This window comes from Aythya fuligula, chromosome 5, assembly GCF_009819795.1.
Source record: "Aythya fuligula isolate bAytFul2 chromosome 5, bAytFul2.pri, whole genome shotgun sequence".
Taxonomy (NCBI): domain Eukaryota; kingdom Metazoa; phylum Chordata; class Aves; order Anseriformes; family Anatidae; genus Aythya; species Aythya fuligula.
In genome coordinates this window covers 22,636,106-22,658,346 of record NC_045563.1, presented here as the reverse complement: position 1 = coordinate 22,658,346, position 22,241 = coordinate 22,636,106, and the positions used below count along the sequence as shown (strand labels likewise).

The 22,241-nt window shown below is 37.5% G+C and overlaps 2 protein-coding genes across 2 annotated transcripts in view; both read left to right on the top strand.

The window, feature by feature from the left end:
- LOC116489535 (mucin-5AC-like) overlaps window positions 1-15,438 on the top strand; it is a 71,536-nt gene extending 56,098 nt beyond the window's left edge. Inside the window, exons 45-46 of the mRNA XM_032187962.1 lie at window positions 14,652-14,714; window positions 15,390-15,438. Coding sequence (XP_032043853.1) covers window positions 14,652-14,714; window positions 15,390-15,438 — 112 coding nt within the window. The remainder of the gene's footprint in view (window positions 1-14,651; window positions 14,715-15,389) is intronic.
- An 852-nt stretch (window positions 15,439-16,290) lies between these two features.
- The window catches only part of LOC116489534 (mucin-2-like), a 42,210-nt gene continuing 36,259 nt past the window's right edge, over window positions 16,291-22,241 (top strand). The window contains 3 exon segments of the mRNA XM_032187961.1: window positions 16,291-16,363; window positions 21,133-21,198; window positions 21,617-21,878. Of these exon segments, the coding sequence (XP_032043852.1) occupies window positions 16,291-16,363; window positions 21,133-21,198; window positions 21,617-21,878 (401 nt within the window).

The following is a 22,241-nucleotide window of genomic DNA, read 5'->3' as shown; positions in this document are numbered from 1 at the left end:
ACAAACAGAGGTACTCCTGCCTCATTGGGAAACCTCTGCTGAGAGGACTTGTGTAGTATGTCTGCTGTATTTCTTGTATTTCTGCTTCTGGGGCAGCAACCAAAATTGTGCTTGAAGGGGGCCATTAGTCTTTTATTATTATTATTATTATTATTATTATTGTTGTTGTTGTTGTTGTTGTTGTTGTTGTTATTATTGTTATTATTATTGTTATTATTATTTGCTGTTGTTGTTTCTTTCTTTTTTTTTTCTTTTTTTTTTTTTTTTTTTCTGACAGGAATTCGGGGTGAAACCCATTCCCTCGTGCAAGCAGGAACCACAAACAATCGCAGTCTTTCCAGCCAAAATGCCTCAGTACAAGCTAATTCACTCTGGCAAGGTAACCTGCTACCCCAGCACTGCAGGGGAGATTAAATGTGATGGGTTGAAAAGCACAGGTGACAAAGTGTCCCCCAACACTCCCTGCAGAAAGTTTCATTGGTGTTGCACTTTACAGACACCTGTGTGCCTTAACAAGTGCGCCACTGCCTCTGTCTGGTGCCCATTTCTGCTCTGCTGACAGGGCCTTCAGGCAACGCTGAGGTAGGTTTCTGTCAGTTTAGACAACAGACAATGCAGGAAACGATCGGAGTTGTATGTGTTCCTCTCCATAAGGTGTGCCAAACTGTGTTCTGGCACTGCTGAGAATTTCATGTCTCGTACAAATGAACACAGGCCTCCTGACTGCAAAAGTGATGGCTGTCAAGATCAACAGGTAGCTTTCAAGGAAGTGCCAGAACATATGCCAGGACAGTACAATTGCCGCATTACTAAAATAGCAATTCTATCCTTTCTTATATTTCTCGAGGCTCTGATTTTCTTGTTATTTATTCTTAATATCCATTGTATCGTGCAGCTTCATGTGTATTTGTACAGATGATTATATATTGCATTTCTTGTGTTACATGACATGGCTATTGACTGTTTCATTCTGTTTAATGACGTTTGTTTTCTTGAAGTTTCTAAATAGATATTTTAAGCATAATTTTTAAAATATACTTTAAATCCATAATCTTCCACTTTTCAAAAGAAGGTGAAACCATATTTTTTGTCTTTGGTAAATATAGCTGTCTGCTTTCAGATCTGCATATGAAGTTTAACAGCTGTGCATTTGATTTATTCACCTATCAGCAGTTACGTAGAGGATGGATGATCTATCTTGACAAAGTTAAGCTTCTATACAATACAATAGCAAAAGGCTATTTGCTTGAGGCTACAGATTATTTTGCTCCTTTCTCCCAAATACTTGTGTGTAATCTAGGATGCACCTCGGATACTTCATCTGTGTTAGGCAATCTGCATTGATATACATACATATATATATATATAAACTCTCACATTAAGAATACTTTCTTTGATTAGTGCACAAGGATGCCAAAGGTTAAAGGATCTACAAAAAGAATGTAGATTTATTGTCTCTTTAAGTTTCTTATTTAAACCATTTTTTTTCCTGTTCCTTCCAGTAATCAGTTTGGAGCTACTTTTATCGCTGCTTCTCTGAAATCATAGGATCATTAAGGCTAGAAAAGACATCCAAAATCATCTGTTCCAACAGTTCCCCCTACCACCAATGTTACCCACTAAGCCAAATCCCTAAGTACCACATCCAACCTTTCCTTAAACACCCCCAGGGACGGTGACTCCACCACCTCCCGTTCCAATATGCCTGACTACTCTTCCCGAGAAGAAATTTCTCCTAATTTCCAAACTGAATTTCTCCTAATTTCCAACACTTCCTCTGGTGCAACTTGAGGCCATTCTCTCTAGTTCTATCACTAGTTACCTGCAAGAAGAGGCTGAACCCCAGCCCCCCACACCTTCCTTTGAGGTAGTTGCAGAGAGCAATAAGGTCTCCCCTGAGCCTCCTCTTCTCCAGACTAAACAACCCCAGATTCCTCAGTCACTCCTCATAGGACTTGTGTTCCAGACCCTTCGCTGGATTTGTAGCCCTTCTCTGGACATGCTCCAGGGCCTCAATGTCCTTCTTGTGCTGAGAAGCCCAAAACTGAACACAGGACTCAGACGCATGGCCTCACCAGATCCAAGTACAGGGGGACGTTCACCTCCCTGGTCATCCATATAGCCTTCTCTTCTCTTCTCTTCTCTTCTCTTCTCTTCTCTTCTCTTCTCTTCTCTTCTCTTCTCTTCTCTTCTCTTCTCTTCTCTTCTCTTCTCTTCTCTTCTCTTCTCTTCTCTTCTCTTCTCTTCTCTTCTCTTCTCTTCTCTTCTCTTCTCTTCTCTTCTCTTCTCTTCTCTTCTCTTCTCTTCTCTTCTCTTCTCTTCTCTTCTCTTCTCTTCTCTTCTCTTCTCTTCTCTTCTCTTCTCTTCTCTTCCTCTCATTCTTTTAGATGGTATAAATTAGAAAAAAATAGGCAAAATTTTCAGCACACAAAGCCTTCAGACAGCTTCTAAAAAGATGACTAATTATTATTTTGCTGTCAGACAATTATTAGACACACCTACCTAAGTGGATGTAACAAAGCCAAATCCTACTCTCCTAGCCAATTTAGCTGAAGCCAAGAGGACTGGATTTGTGCAGTCAGGACAAAATTTGGCCCAAAGTCAGCATCATGAAAATACTTGCATCATTGACACTTGAAGAGAAGTCTTGCAATATTTTAGCAATGTGTTTAAATGCTTGCTTCTTCCATGTACTTCTATGTCACTGTAGACACTCTAAGGAGTTAGTATTGCTACTGTGAGATAGATATGTTGATAGACGTAAAACGGGATATGTGGAACTCACTCCCACAGGCTGTAGTGATGCAAGGGTATCTTTTTGTTTCCAGTAGAGCATACTGTAGTGTTACATATACACATCTTTACATTGTATGTAACATGTAACACACATATATGCAACAACCTTGCAAACAAATTGTAAACAAGCAGTCAGCATATTATCTGTAAACACTTTCTTAGAATGTGCCTGCCTCTTGAGGAATTGCTTCCAGCAGAAAGTATTGGTCCCTCTGGTATTAATGTTGGGGTGGTTGGGACAGTGGTAGTTGCTTTTTTCACCGCATCTGATTTGATTATAGGTTCCTTCAGGATCCTCTGTGTCTACTTATGCTTGTGACATCATTAGCTGCTGGTAGCAGACATAGTTCTCCTTCTAAGTGGAAAAACTGCTTTGCCCTTGAGTTCTGCAAAGGTTGAGGGTAGTTGTCATTTTAGCCTTGCTAATAAATCTCCTATTCATTTTCACGAAGGCTTAGATGTTTACCAAGTGTCACACAAACTGAATCTATACAGAGCAAACAGTTAGACAGAGACTGGCATTGTAATGAGTTGTGTTACCTTCAGCCTTGTGCCTAAAAATGTTCATGAGGTGTGGTCTTGGCTCAGCCCCAAGACAATGTACATGCTGACAGATTAGAACCTTGTAAAATAATCACTAGTAGCTAAAATAAATCCTCATCAAAAATGTACTTTTTAATGAAGAGATCAAAATATAAGCCATCAAGACATTCAGTTGGATAGCCATTTGAAGGATACAGGAATATGGTACAAAGACTGGAAGTTTTGGTTGAAATATTCCTGTAAAAATCATGCAACACATTAAGCAACATTCCTTTATAGAAGGGAATGAGTAGCAGTGAAAGGGTAAGTCTACTCTTTTCTCCTGCCGTTTTTTCCTTCCTCCCTTTCCCTCCACTGGGTGTTACCTTTTTCTAGTTTTCTGATTCTCTTGCATTAAGAACATTCCCATTTCGGGTCTGTGGGGTATTGGTTCTTAGGTGTAAACTCAGCAATCTTCTCGAGAGTTTGTTAAACTCTAAGCTCATGAATAGCTCTGTTAAAACAACTGGGATTACTTGTGTCTGCAATGTCAGATTACACCTAATACCCAATTCAATTCCACATACTTATTCAGAAAGGTAGCGTAAGAACATACGCGTTTCAGAATAAACTAAAAGCTTGCTTTGGCATTGTGTTGCCCTGACAGTTCAGAATCCTACTCACACAGACCAGGATTTTCCTGTGCTAGACAAAATAATAAACTATGCTCTGAATCAGTTCTTTGAAACATTCTCATGCATGCTTTGCCAAACTAGATTAGAGTTTCATTTTGCTTACATCTCTTTGCATTGTCCTGTTATTATTTATCTAGATATTTATTAAGCCATGGTAGTGCTTGTAGTAGAATGACATACCATTATGCTCTGCTGTGCTGTACAAACACAAAATATGAGAATTCTTAGAGATAAAAGGTAATATAAAGACACGGAAGAGAGGAAAGAAAGAACAGTAATAGGCATCTAAGGTTACATATGCTATTTATGAAGCTTAAAGGAAACAGACAAATACCTGAAAATGAGAATTTGCTAGTTATTTCTGTAATAATGTGGCCCCCACTCTGGTAGTTTTAGTACGTTAGCCACAAGCCAGGGAGAGATCAAAGTTGGATAGGGATAGAAACTTTTCTTAAACTCCAGAAAGCAATGTCATTTAAAGGAGACTCCGAGATACAAGGATGTCCGTGCACCACCTCCAAGACAAATAAAATTCAATAGCATGACGTCCTTTCCATGGCTTGCACAGAACAGCACAGAAGGGAATTATTTTTACCAAGATGTTTAACTCTTTCAGTCACAAAGACCAGCCAGTATCTTTAATTGTGTTTAAGTTAGAGGTACAAATAGCTATATTATCCCATTATTTTTTTCACTTGCTACCTCATACTCATTCTTATCTTCCTCACTTGTGCATACCCATTTCTCTCTAGCACCTCTCTGCATTGTGTCTCCTCATTCATTCTTCCTAGGTATTCTCCCTTTATGATCCCCGAGTCCCACATTTTTTCTCTCCCCTCTGTTTCAGTCAGTGCTCCACTTTTCATCTCCCATTGGCTTTTGTAAGAGGAAGCTGCCGCTCTTGTAGCCCGGTGCTGATGGCAGCAGCAACAGCAAACGGCAAAAGGAAAAGAAATAGTGAAGAGGAAGCTCATTTGCTGGCAACAGCTAATCTGCCGCAAAATTTCGTGAAGAGAATGAAAATGGTCAGTCTTCGAGGTCTTTAACTCCAATTTTAAGCTTGCTTCTTTAACAGATTGACTGCAATCATGATCTATATCCCCTTTTGACTTAGAAGTAATAACAAAACAAACAAACAAAAAAATAACAACAAAAGAAAAAGCCATAGAGATATTCAAACCAAAGGCAGGATACTCTGGCCTACATAGTTGTGGAGTAGGGTGGGATTTATGGGGGTCAATCACTTTGTGCTTGCTCAGTTCTTTCTCCTTGACATCCAGTGTTGGCCACTGCCACAGACAGGGTATTGGGTTGGATGAACACTTCCTCTCATTTGCTGTGGTTATTCTTATGGTAAAGGAAGAGGGTGAAAGTAGTTCTCATGTTGGGTAAAACCAGCAACCACTTAACTACATTCTTTACATTAGTTCTGGGAAAAATAAAAACTGCACATTAACAAAGCAAACAGATATTTATCAGAAAGGCTTGATTCTGTTTCCTAGTATCTAGTTTACTTTTCAGCTGAATTACAGAAAGGTTAAGAGTTTGATTTGGCATTCAGTAAATGCTTTACCACACAATAGAAATATCAGGATCTTTTTGAGATAAAAAAATAACACCTTAGGATGGCATCAAAACTTGTATGAACAACTTGAATTCCGATGAATTCCAATGAAGCGGTGTTTTGCTTTGCAAATGTAGTTGACAAGATATCCTTTTTAAACAGAAGCAAGATCCTCCCAGATTCCCATATCCTGCAACACCTTGACATGTTAAATGATACACCAAGCAATTTGTTCTCTTGTCTCATTCTGAACAGCTGAACCATTCTGACTGAAATATTTCCATCTTCCTCTTCCAAAAATATTTGATGCAAGTATATAAAAAGCCTGTAAAATGTCAACTAAACAATTAATAGATCGACAAAGCCATAGCAATTGGAAAGAGGGTCTTAGCATGGAAAATGTTTTAATCACATCTGGCAGTGCTATAAGTTAATGTTTTCATAAGAAAGATTCAGGAACAAATCAAAACTAGTCAGTCATGTTCTAGCTAATGGGTAACTAATGGTTCAGGAGTTCGTATCAGTAGATATGCAGTCATTCGGGTTCCAGGAGTCTTCATTGTACATTGCCTTGAGATAGGAAGCATTGTGCCCACATAGTAAGCCAGTCTGTGAGGGGATGCAATCATCAGCAAAGTGTACATTATTAAAGAATTAATAAAATTTGTATGAGCTTCCATAGAATTCTCTTCAGTGGGAAGTGAATAATGTTCTGCAGAGACCAAATTCTTACCAGACTGTGAAGAACAGAGGATCTCTAAGGTCAATCACTGTAAATGCAAGTTCTTATATTTTAGCAAATTATCATAATTAAAAAATAAATAATATTTTTTGTATATCTTTGTCATGACTTTCATTTGGACCACAGAAAAAATATCTGAACACAGTTCTTTTCCCGAAGTGTTCTTCACAAAATCGGTTTAGAAAATGTTCCTGCCTCAACCTACAGGAACAACTTCCCTATATTAAAATTCAAGAGCCATTGATTTTTAAATTACATTTTTGTTTAAAACTGAATAAATCACATCTGTAAATGCACTTACATTCCTTTCTCTTTATGAGCAAATATTAGCTAAAATAGTGACTGATTAGCAGATACGCCCAAAAGAATAACCATGAGAGTTTCCTGACCCTCCATTCTGTTCTCCTTGGTTTCAAAATATAATACACCAAATGTTTTGTTCCATTCAGAACTTTATACAGTTTTGATCCACAGATATCCTAGCAAATAATTCTACAGCCAGATGTCTTCTTGGGTACAGCTAATGTCTCTGACGTATGGAATGAGCTCATTCAGTTTTTTTCATGAGTGGTCAAACTGGAACTCTTTCCCAAAGCCCTACTTGTGCTTGTCTTGTTATATACAGGATGTTGCTTCTGTTAGGAGAAAAATAACAGAAAATGGAAAAACCCACTGGATTGTCCATTTTGTAAATACAGCATGCTCTGTGGTAGAGACCACCATTGTCTTCACAATTAAGATGTCTGATGTTAATCCAACAATACATTTTATTACATACAAAAGTCTCAAAAGATTCCCTCACTGTTGACATGATTATGTTCTAACTGAATACAAGGGTAAAACTTCTTATTGACTTGAACAGGAACAGAAAAGAGTTCAGTTTATCTCAGATATATAAAGCACACCTAAAAAGTACTAGAGTTGGGTAAGTTTGTGCTTAAAACATTAAATATTACTTTGATATATTAAATATTAGTTTGATATTTGTTCCTTTGCCCAGATTAAAACAGTCTGAAAGACACTATACTTTGCTTCTAGTGCCAAGTTATAACGAAGTCATTGCAGGCAAAAGAGGCCATTCCTACACACCAGAGCAAAATCTGGGGAAAAAGATTAGTATTTTTAACTAGCTATTTCCTTATTAAAAAAAAATAAAATAAAATCAATTAGCAACCATTTTCACATTCCTGTCACACTAGTATGTAAATGTAGAATTTGTTAGTTACTTATATTTATAATCAATATACTTATATTTATAATTTATAAATACTTATATTTATAATCAAATTATATTAGCCAGGCTGAAGATAAATGGGATATCAGACACAGAGGAATCTTACTCAATTGTTCTGCAAGGAAATCATAAAGGTGAAAAGAAATCCAAGGACTCCTGTCTCTCAGCATATTGCCACAGCCACTTCTGTAGGAGACCACAGACCCTGCAGATTCCTGCAATGATCCCAGTACTTAAGGGGGGCCTACAAAAAAGATGGACAGGGACATTTTACAAGAGCTTGTATTGGTAGGAAAAGGGGTAATGGTTTTAAACCAAAAAAAAGTGTAGGTTTAGATTACATATTCAGAAGAAACTCTTTACTGGGAGAGTAGTGAGGCATTGGAACAGTCTGTCCAGAGAAGCTGTGGATGTCCCATCCCTGGAAGTGTCCAAAGAAAAAGTTGAGTGGTGGAGAAAATGCAGTGTGTAGCCCTTCACAACACTGCCTGCTGTTTCCTGGCAGAGAACCAGCAAGCTCAGCAATGAAATAGCAGCTACACTTTTATTCCCAATGATTGATTTCCGTGTTAAATTTTTGGGGAATTTGAAACTAGAAGTGAAGAAACAAACTCTATTACAGCACTTCTCAGCACTTGCAATGTATTCATTATGGTAAACTAGCACAACAGCATGCATATACAACATACACTGAATGGTTATGACATGCAAGCAATAAATAGAATGAGTGACTTGCAGCCTCTCCCAAAGCAAAGCCTGATTGCATGAGATCCATCAACATTCTGAATTGACTGCCCTTAAATACCATATGCAGAATGGCAATTAATTTAAACCAAGGGCAAATTGCTTTACATGTTCTTTCTGTTTGCAAGGAAAGAATAAACATTAAAGCTCACCTCAGCAGTAAAAAAATAAAAAATAAAAAATCCAATAAGTAATTCAATTCTGTTACTCTGGAACCTTTCCCTGAAAAAAGGACCAGTCAAACTGTGCAGTCAGAGAAACATCCTCAGTTGACAGGCAGCACTTTGCTTGGTTTTAATATAAAGGATGCTGTTGCAGTCCACAGAACACAGAAGCTCACTTACTCTTATACTGCCTTTGTCCAGTATAGGTTGGGGCAAGAGAAATAATACTAAATTTGCATCCATTCTTTGCTTCTCTTATTCTGCTTGCTGGCTACAGCATAATCAGAGAGCATGGTCTGTACTTACCACCAGGCTGTTTTGACAGATAGCATATGGAAAGCATTGCCACAGGATAATATCACCACAGCTACATGGCTCACAGCCCCTCTCTTCCAAGGATACACCAGCCCTTTTGATGACTTATGTACAGGACAACACCTGGAGTTTCGGAAAATCCTACTTTTAGGAAGCATTTGATGAAAGATCAAATATACATGTATATATACATATATATATAAAGAATTAAACTAGAACACTGATTCCCTGTCCCTGAGCAGACAGAAGTGCACTTAACAATCTCCTGGTGATTTTTCTAATATTTAAGAGATCTGAAATTGAGGTAGGAATGTGTAATTAAAAGGAAGAATGAAACAGAATTACTAGATGGGGGAAAAGGCTTACAAGTGCTGTAACACCTAGATATGCTCTGAGAAAACAACAAGGGCTTGTATGAAATCATAGAAGTTCCCTCCAAAAATTTTGATGCCACAGATATGTCATGTTAGGTGTGTTTTTCAGTGTATGTAACCCAGAATTTGGAAAAATAATAGGCCGCAAGCCACCAAAAAAAAAAAAAAAAAAAAAAAGATCCTTATGATTGTCAAAACTTTAGAAAATATTTGAATTCATGATGGATAACCTTACACAAAAGAGCAACAAAATTTTGGAGGGAGGGAGTGAACATGTGTAGCCAGTGCTGAGGAACAGGAGGTAGCAGCAGCTGTGCTTTAAGTGGGTTTGAACTTCTTGGGAACCCCACCTTAACTAATGGTATAGAACATGATGTCACGAAGAACAGCAGTGCCTGTGGTCATCTCTGCTGACCATTAGCATCAGTCATGCCAAAACAGACTTGGTAGTCCACAACTAGACTATCTATATTGTGCTTTTATTTGCAAATCAAGCTCTTTCAGGAGTTAGTTTGTGTAAGACTTTTCTCGACTTGTAGATTTGTCTTCTACTCTGCATGAGTGGTAGAGAGGGAAAGAGGGAGCAGAAGAGCCATGAACTGAAAACAAAATTGTTGCACTGGTGTTTGCTTAGGATGGATACCAGGTAACTTCCATCAATCTGAAGAATAGGGCAGACGAGGAGATAAGGGATAAGCTTAACTTCTTATGCAGAAGTTCATCTGAGCCACTAAACTCAGTCAGCACTGCAGACAGGAGTCAAAATTATAACCTGGTCTCTGCATACAGTCTTCAAACTGAACTTAGAGTAACCTGTCAATATTGGCATAAATTTAGTCTATCATGGGTTGAGCTATATGAAGCACTAATGAGCACACCCACATCTGAACAGCTTTTTGTGGAGCAGATGCAGAAATGACTCATCAGGCAGTACTGAAAAAGCTGAAAATGTATTCGACAGCAGATTCTGAAGATGACAAAGAGGTGTTAATGAAAGCATGAGAGTGCTTTGGAAAAAAAAAAAAAAAAAAGTGAAAAAAGTGGGGGGCAACATGCAATGGCTGGGGCAGGAGAAATGCCAAAGCTTGTGAAGAAAAAGGAAGGAAAAATAAACAAAATAAACTTTGTCTAAGTCACCATCAGTGATTCAAAAATCAGATTTAGCTCATCTGAGTCTTTACTGTCCCACAGAATAAGCATTTTATGAAATGAAGATGTGTGCAGACAATGAAAAAGCTCAATAAGATACAGAACAGTGAATGCCAAACAGATAATAAACCATCAGTGATATTGTCCAGAAAGGCATCATCAGTACTATGCAGAAGAGGAAAGCAAAATTGCAATCCAGCCAGACAAACCAAATGGAAGATACAGACAGCATCAGTCTAACACTGTGAGAACCAAGTATACTGCAAACTGAAGAAAAAAAAATCTACCAAGTGAGTTTTCAGATGGTATGTGCAATGGAAAGGTTATGCTTTCAGCTGAATTAAGTGCATGAAGAGCCTACAGACATTCAGCCTTGTAAAAATGATTCACCACATACATATATGTGTTTTTCTCCTTTAAAAAAATACTACACAACAATCAAAATACTGATAAAAGAGACCTTGCAGCAGCTTTCTGACAGCAAAGCTATTCAAAGCTTATCCAGATGTTTTTGGAGGATGGAAATTAGGCAATAAAATGATTCAGCCAGTACAGCTGAGTACTCACAGCATTAAAACCCAAGGGATTGAGGAAGGTGTTGAGCTCACCTGGGTTAAATACTGACCACACAGACGTCAAGCAAGCTGTGTACTTAAGAAGAGCTATTACATATGAAAACCACAAAGTGAACGAGCACCTATTAATGCAGTCTGATATGCGCAGAAGCTGCTGTTGCCAAGGTATTAGTCATGAGTTTCATTTCTTCCCTTGCATCTTTCTTTCCCCTTAGTTAAGATGAGCAGAATGACAGCTCAGCTCTTCCTTGTCTGTCAACAGTACAAGATACCAATTGCAGGCTCCTCTTCCAAATTCTTTAAAATACACACAAAAGAAAGGGAAGAGAGCACAACTGTGTGCTTAAGGTATCATTCTGAAACTATGACTACTGTCACTGGGAAATGAGGCAAGTTACTTCTTCTAACCTTCACCACCGTTCTCTCACTGGTTTTCTGTTTAGATGATCTAATCTCCACAGCCAGAGATTTTCTTCCACTTTTCATAGTATCTTTGTAATCATTGCTAAAACTATTGTAACTATGAAACTAAGAAATGATAATAACCAAATACAATACACAGCTCATCTGCTATTCACTGTAAGAGTTTAACTCTCTCCACATGTCTTTCACCATGAAGCTGCATGCAGCTTTGTTTTTCATGGAGAAACATCACCGAGATTTCTCAAGTGGCATGACATGTTATACTAAGCTGGCAACAGACTGCATCATCTGTTCCAAGATCCAGGGAAATGAGCCCATAATCAGGCTCCATTGTAGTCTTCCACAGTGGCAATGCGTATATTCAGTAGGGGGAAGTTAACAGGGTATTGGAAAAAGGGTGGAGAGTGAGCATGAACCCCTGGGTAGGGCTCGTAAGCAAAACCCAGGTGAGTCACTTGTAGGCTGTTGGAAAGAAAAAATGGTTGAGGAAAAAATGAGAGAAAGGTGGGAAGACCATGAGCAGCACAAGCCAAGGAGAACAAATAACCTCTCTACAGAGACAGGTGCAAAAGTTGTGATGGTCCTCTGCTTAAGTTAATGCTGATTTGTTTTACATTAATTTCAGAGTGTTTTTCATTACTTTACATTGCTTTCCACATCACAATAAATATTCTCAACTTCTGACCAGCACAGCTGTTCACTCATTTTCCCAGTTCATATGGTAAGTAAGGACTATACAGATCTGGGGCACAATGCAGAGTTACCCAGGTCCTTGATGCGTCTTCTTTGTCATGCTTGTGAGGAGGTAGTTCTCAACACCTAATGGATTTCTGTTTTGAACACAAAAGGAAGATGTATTCTGGTTTCAGTAATTGCCTTAATTGCCCCTTCCTAACTTCTGAATGCTTGCCGCTCTTGTAATTATATGGTCTATTTTCAGGCTGCAGTGATAGTGTTCATATGATATCCACATTTTATCTGGCATTTGAAATATTTACATTAAATTAGTATAATCAATATCTTATTTTTTTGTTCCCACTTCTATGCAAGAAACCAAGATGAAAAGGTAAAATTGGAAGATTATATCCATTTTCAGAATTAAGAGACAAAAAACACATTATTTTGGACTTCTTGTTACAAAAGCTGCTGTCATTGACCAATCCACCAGTACAGTTTTTTTGTAGACATTTAAGATAAAAAAGAAGTATACTTGTCATCCAGATCCTTGGCTGTTGTAATTCATCTCCATTAACCTCCTATAAAACAAGCTATTCTGTAGCAACTTTACAGATCTATTCTACATTAATGTCCATGCTATTTGACACAGATATGTCACGACAAGTTTCTGGGTTTTACATAGCATTAAAAACTGAGAAAAACAGACCAAAAAATGCAGGAAAGAAACAAAAATGCTTTTAACACCTCCCTAAACATTTCTTCCTGCAAACAAAAGTGCTTTGTTTTAGTGCCAGGCAGCACAAAAACTGTGATCTCTAAATGGATTCCTGGTATACATTAACAGTAAATACAGCTGCTTAAGTTTCTATTATTAAAATACTTCAAAACTTGCTTCTGGGGTTTCTTTCCCCTTACACAACTGGAGAGGTCAACTTGCTCCACCCTACCTGCATGGTTAGGTTCTTTTCGCCATACCATTGGGGAGACTCCAAAGTCCTCCAACTGCTTGTTCTTTAATCTACAAGAACCACATGGAGCACCTGCCCACATTACCGATAAACACCTTTACTTAAACCCTTCTGTCTTTTGTAATAATGTCAAGTTCATCTCCAGATAAGATTTCCCCAGCAATCAGTCCAATCGCATAACCTGGTAACTTTCAGAATTTCATTAGTTATCTCTTGGAGTCACCCAAATTTCTTCTATACCTCTTTTGTTATTGTCAATTTCACCCACTCCACATGGTAGAGAGGGTGGGAGAGAAACAGCCTGAATGGGTGGATAAGCTGAACATGGGAACACCATTTGAAAGTCACTACTCTCCTTGTAGAACAAAAAAAAAAATATATCAGTGTTAGCAGTAGCAGTCATAAAAATTCCAAACTACATAATATTTTCATTAGAAGATTTGAACAACATCTTTTGAAGAACATCTACAAATACAACTGGGACAACTCTCACAACAGCCATACAACGTGCTTAGTAAATGCTTAGTGAGGCAGTGTATTCAAGGTTGACATGCATTATTCTAGTCACACAGAGTTACATTGAGTGAAAACTAAAAACTGTCTGAGAAGAAGAAAGAACTGGGTTGCTGTTCTTTCTCTGCTTAGCAAGGACTTGAGCAAAAGAGACAGGGCAGAAGACAAAACCAGCCTCGACTCCACTGATATACTAAGTCATCCTAGGTATGGACACCCTCCTCACTATCCCCCGATGAGTATCAGAAACACTAATTTCACCCGCAGAATATTCCTCCCTTCATCTCTATTCCCTTGCTCTGTTATACTCCATGTGAAGAAAGAAACTATTTCCTTTTTTTTTTTTTTTTTTTTTTTTTTTTTCTCATTCTTGTCTCTGATTAGTTGTCTAATGGCTGGAAATCTCTGCTTTCTGAAGCAGTTGCAGAGCCTGCTGTACTGGAATATTTTTTGTAATTAATTCTCAGAAATTTAAAAGAAGGGGATCCACTGCTCAGCTATGCATGGGACATCAAGTTTGGCAGTAGAAAAGCTCTGCTACTTTTGAGCATCACATGTAGCCCATTGCTAAAGGTATATGCACAGTAGCTGCTGAAAGCCTAGTTTGATGGGTAGCTTGTTTAATTGCTTAAGTGAGACTGATGTATATTTGTTTAATACATCTAACTGGTCACGTAAATAAGATATCATTTGCCTTCTGTATGTACAGATGAATTTACTTTCATTATGAGTACTGGCACAGAATAAAACAATGTTGTATGGGCAGGAAATCCAGTCTTTTCTTTTCTCCTCATCTGCTGAAGCTTGAAGATATAGATCTAGGGTGTGTAAACAGCTTACTGTTGATTATGAAGATGTAACTACATTAAACATCCTGGATATTTCGATAGGGAACATGTTCCATACTATAGCAGGCTAATATGTTGACTTAAGTACCCTAATGTAGCCATAGTACCCTACCACTGATTTCAATCCAAAAGTCCATAAAACACTCTATAAAGGTACTCTTTTTGTTTTATTTTATAATACTGAGTGAGTGAGGATCCAATATATTTAGTTCGAAACAAAAGTGGAAATATGGACTGTAAATGAACTGACTAAAAATTGACACAAGTCAGTTGAGTAACACCTGAATGGTATATATGATTATACTCCCCTATTTTTTTAGGAACTGTTTATGAATTTATAATCACAGGCTAGGATTTCAGCAAGAGCGTACAGGAATTAGGCATCCAATTGAGATCACACTTTACAATTGGTAAACTTCCCAACTTTGTCTTCTTCTTCATCAGAAATGACAAGCATCAGTAAAGATTGCTGAACTGAATTTTGCCAGACATGCAGAAGGTAATACTGCCCCACTGTATTCAAAGAAAGTCCTTTCTGCAATCCCTATACATCCTAGTATGCATAATTCTTCTGTGGCTCAGCCACCCCTATTACATCTCCCAGGTGCCTGTTGCTAAATTCCCCACTGAGCAGCAGCTACCTTCATTCTTATAGTCCAGCAGGAGGCTGAAGATGAAGATGAACTGAGGGCAAATGTTATGCACACACGAAGTGATGGACTCTGCATTGTTTTTTCCAAACAGCAGTTTTAAAAGAACCGTATTGCTAACTTTGAACTTTTTGTCCATGTTTAACCAAGTTAAAGTAAGATCTATTGACTCTGGAAAGAGAGAAAAATCTGCCCTGAGCAACTTATCCTACCCATCTTTAATGTCAAACTAAAAAGAGAAAGGGACATGAAATAGCAATCCTGTCTGTTTCATGAAGTACACATTCATTTGTGCTTATGAAATGATAACCCAGTAGAACTGCAAAAAATCAATGATCAGGAAAAAAAAAAAAAAAGTGTTAAATATTTGCCATTAAATATTTGTTTATTTAACCCTTATAGGACTGATTCATTGCTTGTTTCTCTAATGTGTAGGCCTCGTGATTCCATGGATATGAATGGAATTGCACAGGAATGGTACTGAAATAATGTGGTCGCAGGTCATTATCAGTCCAACTTTTCTGTCCTACGAAGCTGTGGTGAAGCTGGCTGACTGTCTGAAATTACTCCTGCTATTTTCTACAAGCAGCCAAAATTAGTCTCTGCAGACAATTCAGAAGCAGATGGCAAGGTCTGAACATGTTTCTAACAAATATAAGGTATAGTCCAGGTAAAGCTGCCTTATTGTTCATTAGATAGGTGCCTAATGCTTGTCAGTGCTACACAGGGCTTTTCATGGCATACACGCATTGTGGCTCTGAGATAGTGCAGGACCCTTCAAGGTTATTTGTTTTTTTTACAAGATTAGCTGCCCCCAAAGACACAGAGTGACTCCCTAATGCTGGGTTCCCCAACTTAAAATACTCCACACTTCCTCTGACTTCAGAAATCAGCAGTTTGTTGTTTTGTTTTGCCCAGAAGCTGCCTGTCACTATTGAAAAACTTAGTATACTTACATGCCATCTGCATAACTAAAGCAGCATCAAACTCTATTTGTTCCAGGACCTGTTTTTTTTTTTGTGGAGGATGAGTTGTGTTTTATTTGCAGTCATGTTATGTTTCTTTATTAGACTGAACCTTAACAAAATATACGTACATATATGTATATACTCCTCCCAAAATGCAAATACCATTGGCCATTTGCGGAGGAAGGAAGAGCATCCTCTGTTTACCTGTTCATTTGCTAAAATCCCCCAAACTCCACCTTTCTAGACTCTCTGAATCAATCTGGGACTGAAGCCAAAGTCACCTGCTATATAAGACTGAGAGAACACAGGTGAACTACTCCTTCTGACCAACCTTAGACCCAGCATCCTTGTGCCAGACTCCACTCAAGATGGGGTTTGGCAGGAGGATACGGGTAACAGAATGGGCTTTCCTGTTAGCAGTTTGCTGTATCCATCAGACAGGTAAGGAGTTTTTTGTTGTTGTTGTTTGTTTGTTTTTTAGATCTATTAATATATTTTAAGCAACTAAACTCATTTTATTGGTTCACATAGCAAATGGTAGCACTTAAATGAGACTTCTCTGTATGTTACTTTCATTAAATATTTAGTGTCTGCCTATTAACTGGACTGATTTAATTTAATGTTCCCTCAAGCCACTGAATATAACCATATTTGGAAGGTAGTCTTGCAGAGCAAACCAAAAAGAACCATTATTCGTGTCCATTCATTCAAGTGTCAGTTGTTCAGTACTGGCTATGCCTTACAAAAGCATTTTATTTCTTTTGTGTTTTGTAGTGAGATTGATTATGAATGTTATGTTCTTTTTATGCAATTTAAAACACTACATTTCCCCATTGCTAGACCAGATCACCGGTCATTCTTTTCCACCTACTAGGAGCTAGTATCAGATTCCTCAAGATTTCTTGCAGCTTCTTTTGCAAAAGAGACTGGAAGGGTATATTCATGTGGCAATGATTTTCAGTAACGTTTGTACATTGATAGCACAATAGGTGTGACATTTATGTAAATTGTTGGTTTTGAGTATGAGCAGGACTGAGAGATTTATCTGATGCATGCAATCCATCATTTTGTGTGTGTGAATTTTTTTTCTCCTGACAATATTACATTAATCAGGGCTGATCTTGTCAGATTTTATTAAGTCCTGTTCAGTTAATCGGACTGCTCAAACAGAAATTACTTGCATGAGTACAAGCTTGTTCAGTTAATTCCATTCATGTACAGTAATTACTGCCCTGTCAGTTAACATTTTAAAATCTTCAGATTGCCTCTGAATTTATATTTCATATCATTTTAAAAACAATGACAAGTGCAAATATAATTTTTGGCTATGAAATAAACATGTATGAGTTGATAAATATGGTAAGTTGATTTTAGCAAAAAATACAACAGTCACTTTGAGTGTAAGCTTATACTCTTAGAGTTATACAACATCAGTCAAATCATCCTCAGCCCTTCGCTGAACAAGCAAGTTATTTGTAAGGTGCAATGCTAACCTGACAAATTGCTTTGATAACTGAATAGTGGTTAGACCAAGTCCAGTGAACTCCTCTGCATTCAAATCTCACTCTGTGAAAAATATTTTCAGATGTCCTAACTGACTACAGAATATTGGCCTAATTCCATGCCATCTTCACAAACATTTTGTGCCTGACTTTATATTCTAGGTCAAATTCCAAGTTTTATGAATTGATTGTAAAGGGAATTGCGTATTTGGATTGGCAGATGGATATAGGCCAGGCAGGGTGCATCCAGAAATATTCCTAATGATTTGCTCAGTTTCCAAATAATCAAAGACTAAATTATCTTTCATATTCTTGTAAGTGAGAGGCACTTATTTTTATAATGGTCAACAATGTGGCATTGTGCAATTGCTAGATAAACCAATACAGCTAGAATTTCCTTGAAAACTATATCTGCTAAATAAACAAAAGCCCATGTTATTTCCTTGAGAAAAATTAACAGACCAAAATATGTGTATATACTATTTTGCTCTGTTACAAAGGTTCTCACAGTAGAATAAAAAAAGCATTCACAATATAGGGTGGCTCTCATGTGAAGTCAGGATGATTTTATACCCGCTGAAGTTCCTAGGTGTTGCGTGAGAGCAAATTCTGGCCCATTATTAAGACTTACAGAGGCACTTTTTAGATTTTCTCAACAATTGTAATGATATGAATGTATTTACATAATCATATCATCTGTGATACTGAAAGACAAAGAGGAAGTGGAAAAAGCATAAAATTACTTCTTTGTACGTCACTAGTAGTCACTCACAAAGATAAATGAGAAAAGAACAAAAGTTTAGGCCTGAGAATAAACTTTTGTAGATACTAGGAGAACTTCTAAAGATGGTGAGGCTGCCCAGAACCCTCTCCTCCAAAGCCAACAGTCTCTTGGGGTCCTCTTTTGGAGTGGGGTATTTAATCCCTTCAGGCAGGCATCCTTCAGCTCTGGGATCAAGTACTCTGTCTGCTTACATGGTGGGCAGGGACACCATTTACATTAGAAATCCTTCCCTATTTGGTAAATTGGGTGTTATGAATCCGGTTCAGAGTCTGTGGACTGTTCCCATCTATTGTATGAGCAAAAGGCAATGTAATTAAATTATACAGCCAACTCCTCTTCAACTGACAAATTCTCTAGACACCAAGAGTGCTCATTCACATAATCCCAATCAGGATTCAGCTATTAGTCATTTCATAGCCTAAGTCCTCTGAAGATTAAGACTCAGCATGTTATAGGTAGGTGTTAGTCAGCATGTTCCAAGCATGGTTTCTACATTCTGGGAAGATCGATTCCTTTGCAAGATGAAGTTGTAGCCATTGTTCTTAAATGGGAAATGCCTGCCATATTTACTTATAGAAACCAAGAGCTTAGAGCACCAAACCACTTAGAACCCAGGATCAGGTGTTTTGTTTTGTTTTTTATTTGTGAAAGTGTTGATTTGTCATCTCTCAAAAATTCCTTGCCAGTACGTCCTCTTCCAGTTGAGCCATGCACAGAAAGGAATTCAAAACTCATGGAGACAGAATAGAGAGGCAGAACAGAGAGGAGAACTCATCTGGAGGACAATTCATGTAGTTGAGCCAGTACCCATCTAACTGGAGATACAAAAATAATCCATGAGGCAAAGCACAAGAGTAGGACAGTTTAGACGTAGTTGAGAGCCTTAATCATATGGCCACATGTCCTGCTTTTCCCACCTTTGCCATCATCCCACTCTTTTCAGCACCATGTCTCAGCTTCAGGTTGGTTAGCAGAATCCTTGATCAGATAGACTTACAGCCTGATGCTTAGGTTTTCTCCAGAGAAGCCACAAATTTGAACCATTTCAAGTGAGAAGAGGGTCAAAATTAGGATTTCTGCTCTTTGGGGGAATGCTTAAACTGCCAGGCTATTGTATAAAACAGTGAGGAAATATCTCCTTTAGCAGTTGTGTTTTAGAAGAGAAGCATGAAAATGTCTCATTCTTGCACACACTGACTATGGGGCCATGAAGGTTCTTGAACAGATGGGCAGTCCTCATGCAGCCTTTAGTCAAGCAATGATGTTTAAAACATGTGGAGTAAGACTGGGTTTAGTGTTCTGCTTACTTCTCATGGATTATGCTCAGTGTGTATGCACATCAGTCAGAGGTGTCTTATTGCATCCTGCTGTCATGCCTTTGGATTGCCTCCAAAGGCAAAAGCCCTGTGCTTAGGCACTAAAGAAACTAGTGAAGTATCTGCAGCCATCACTTGATCTAGCACTAAACCCCTTATTTTTTTTTTTAACCAGTTCTGTGCTTTTTCTTAAAATTATGTAAATTCTATACAGCAATTTTAATAAATGACTTTCTTACATTTTGTGAATTCTTGCTACATTTTCACATATAAGTGAGATTTAGTGCAGCAGTGAAATAAGGGATGTGATCCAGTCATTACAATTCTTTGTACTGAGTTTTAAGGGAAACAAAAAAAGCAGATATATATGAAAGTTTATTTGGATTTTGAACTCAATGTATTTGTAATAGAAAGTCTCTTTCTGTAATTTACATTTTACTTCCTTTTTGGGTCAGATTCATTTTCTCTCATGTTACAAAGGACTCTCCCCTTTGTCTTACAGAGATGTATCTGTCTCCTTTGATCCTATCTAAATGCTTAACTTAGAAAGTTCAGATATAGGACATTGTACTTACAAATGCTTTTTACAATTTCTTCACAGGAGCTCAGACTGAAATACAGCAGGAAACAGGAAGTAATCTACACTGAGGTTGTTCAGCAGGAAACAAAACAGTATGTTGGTTTATACTCTGTGCATGTGTATTTGTATTTATTTGGCACATCTCTACTAAGCAATAAAAATGCCTAAAAACCTCTTTAGCAAATTGCTAGTGATGTAAATTAAGATAGATGTTTTAGAAATCCACTGTGTAGGAGTACTGTAATGTCTTTATTAGACACCTATTACTAAGCATACAGTATGGCTATATTTGCATAATAACAGGTGAATAAGAAAATAGATGTATGTTCATAGAGTGTACACATGCAGATGTGCATGAATTTGTATATATAAAACCAAAATAGAGTATACATGCAGGATATTTGGGTTCCTTATACACAGGAATTGAGACTTTGGCAAGATGTACAGTCAGTGGATGATGAGAAATCAAGATAGTAACCCAGGCTTCATTGATTTTCATTATATAATGACTAGTGATCATCCTGTACAATGGATCTGTGGTCATTTTCTAAGGATTTCTACCCAATTAACAGAAAAGTAATAGAGAGAGAAGTATAATCAAAATTTTTGTTTCCTCCTCAAACAGAGAGGTACAATTAGAAGGCAGCTGTGCTTCTGTACTAGCAACAGGCTATTTAGTAGAGCTTAACCCCTTTGTATTAGTCAGTGTGTCTGAAACACTGCAATCTTCAGAGCTGTGACTTTCTGCCTCTCCTAATACACTACAGTTTTCATAAAGGGTCAAAATTATTGGTAGAAAATGCAGATCATGACAGTTGAAAGCAAGTTATTATTTAACTGTCCTGATTTTGAATTTTAATATGCGCTTTTAATATGATCCAAGGCCCATATGAAACAACACCAGGCTTAACATATTTAATTGGATCTGTCATATTAACTTGCTAGTCTTTTCGTTCTAGGTCAGTTTTAGATGCAAGTTTTGGTATTGTTATACTAGCTTTGGTTTTCTTTCTTATTTTTTTTTCTAGTTTCTGCTACAGTTTCACCTAAGGTCAACATCATCCAGACAATGCTGACAAATCCAATAATAACACGTAAGTAAAGGAAATTAAATGTATCTGGTAGGTATTCTGTTTTAGAGGAAATAGACAGAGGAATTTAATACAAACAGGGAAATGCACTAGTAAAGGTAGTCATGGAGTCATAAGAGGAGAAAGAGGATGGTTAAGAAACAGTATAATGTTAAACTGTTAGATTAAATATGGACAATTAAATACCTGAACATAACTAAGACCATTTATAGGGGTATATATGATGAATAGCAGACTGAGAACGAATAAGAATGAACACATAGAGACTAGTTTCATAACACATAGATGGACAGAAAATAACTAAGGAGGTGGGGCAGGGAAAAATATTCAATGACAAAATGAAGCCTTGGACAAGTTGATTCACCACATTAAGACTGGGAATTTTAAGTCATTTTTTTACAGCTAATTTTTAAATTCACAGCTTCCAACCCTGCTCACAATGGTCACGTGTGCAGCACATGGGGCAACTTCCACTTCAAGACCTTTGATGGAGACATCTTCTACTTCCCTGGGCTCTGCAATTATGTTTTTGCATCCCATTGCAACACTCCCTATGAGGATTTCAACATCCAGATGAGACGAACGGTAGTAGAAAATACTCCAACAATCAGCCGTATTGCCATGAAACTTGAAGGTGTAGCTGTTGAGCTAACAAAGGATGTTGTCATGATTGATAGCAATGGGTAAGTTTATTCATAACACTTGTTTGGTAAACACAGATATATATTTTTTTCTAACTGGCCAAGTACTTTCTTGTATTCTGGGGAAAATATATGCGTTCCTGAATAAATCTGACAATTTTACCCACAGAAATAATGAACAAGTTGCTGTTAATTCCACTCATAGTAAATCAATCATTTCTTTAAAGATTAACTCAAAAACAAAATTTGGATGAAAAATCCTGGGAAGTTGGGTCAAATTCAAATCCACATTTGATGGTGTTGGACTATTTTATTAATTGCTTCTTTTTTTCAACACAGCTGAATTATAGTTGAATCTTTATAGATACTGGATCACACAAGCTATTTCTTTTTCTCTTTATCAAA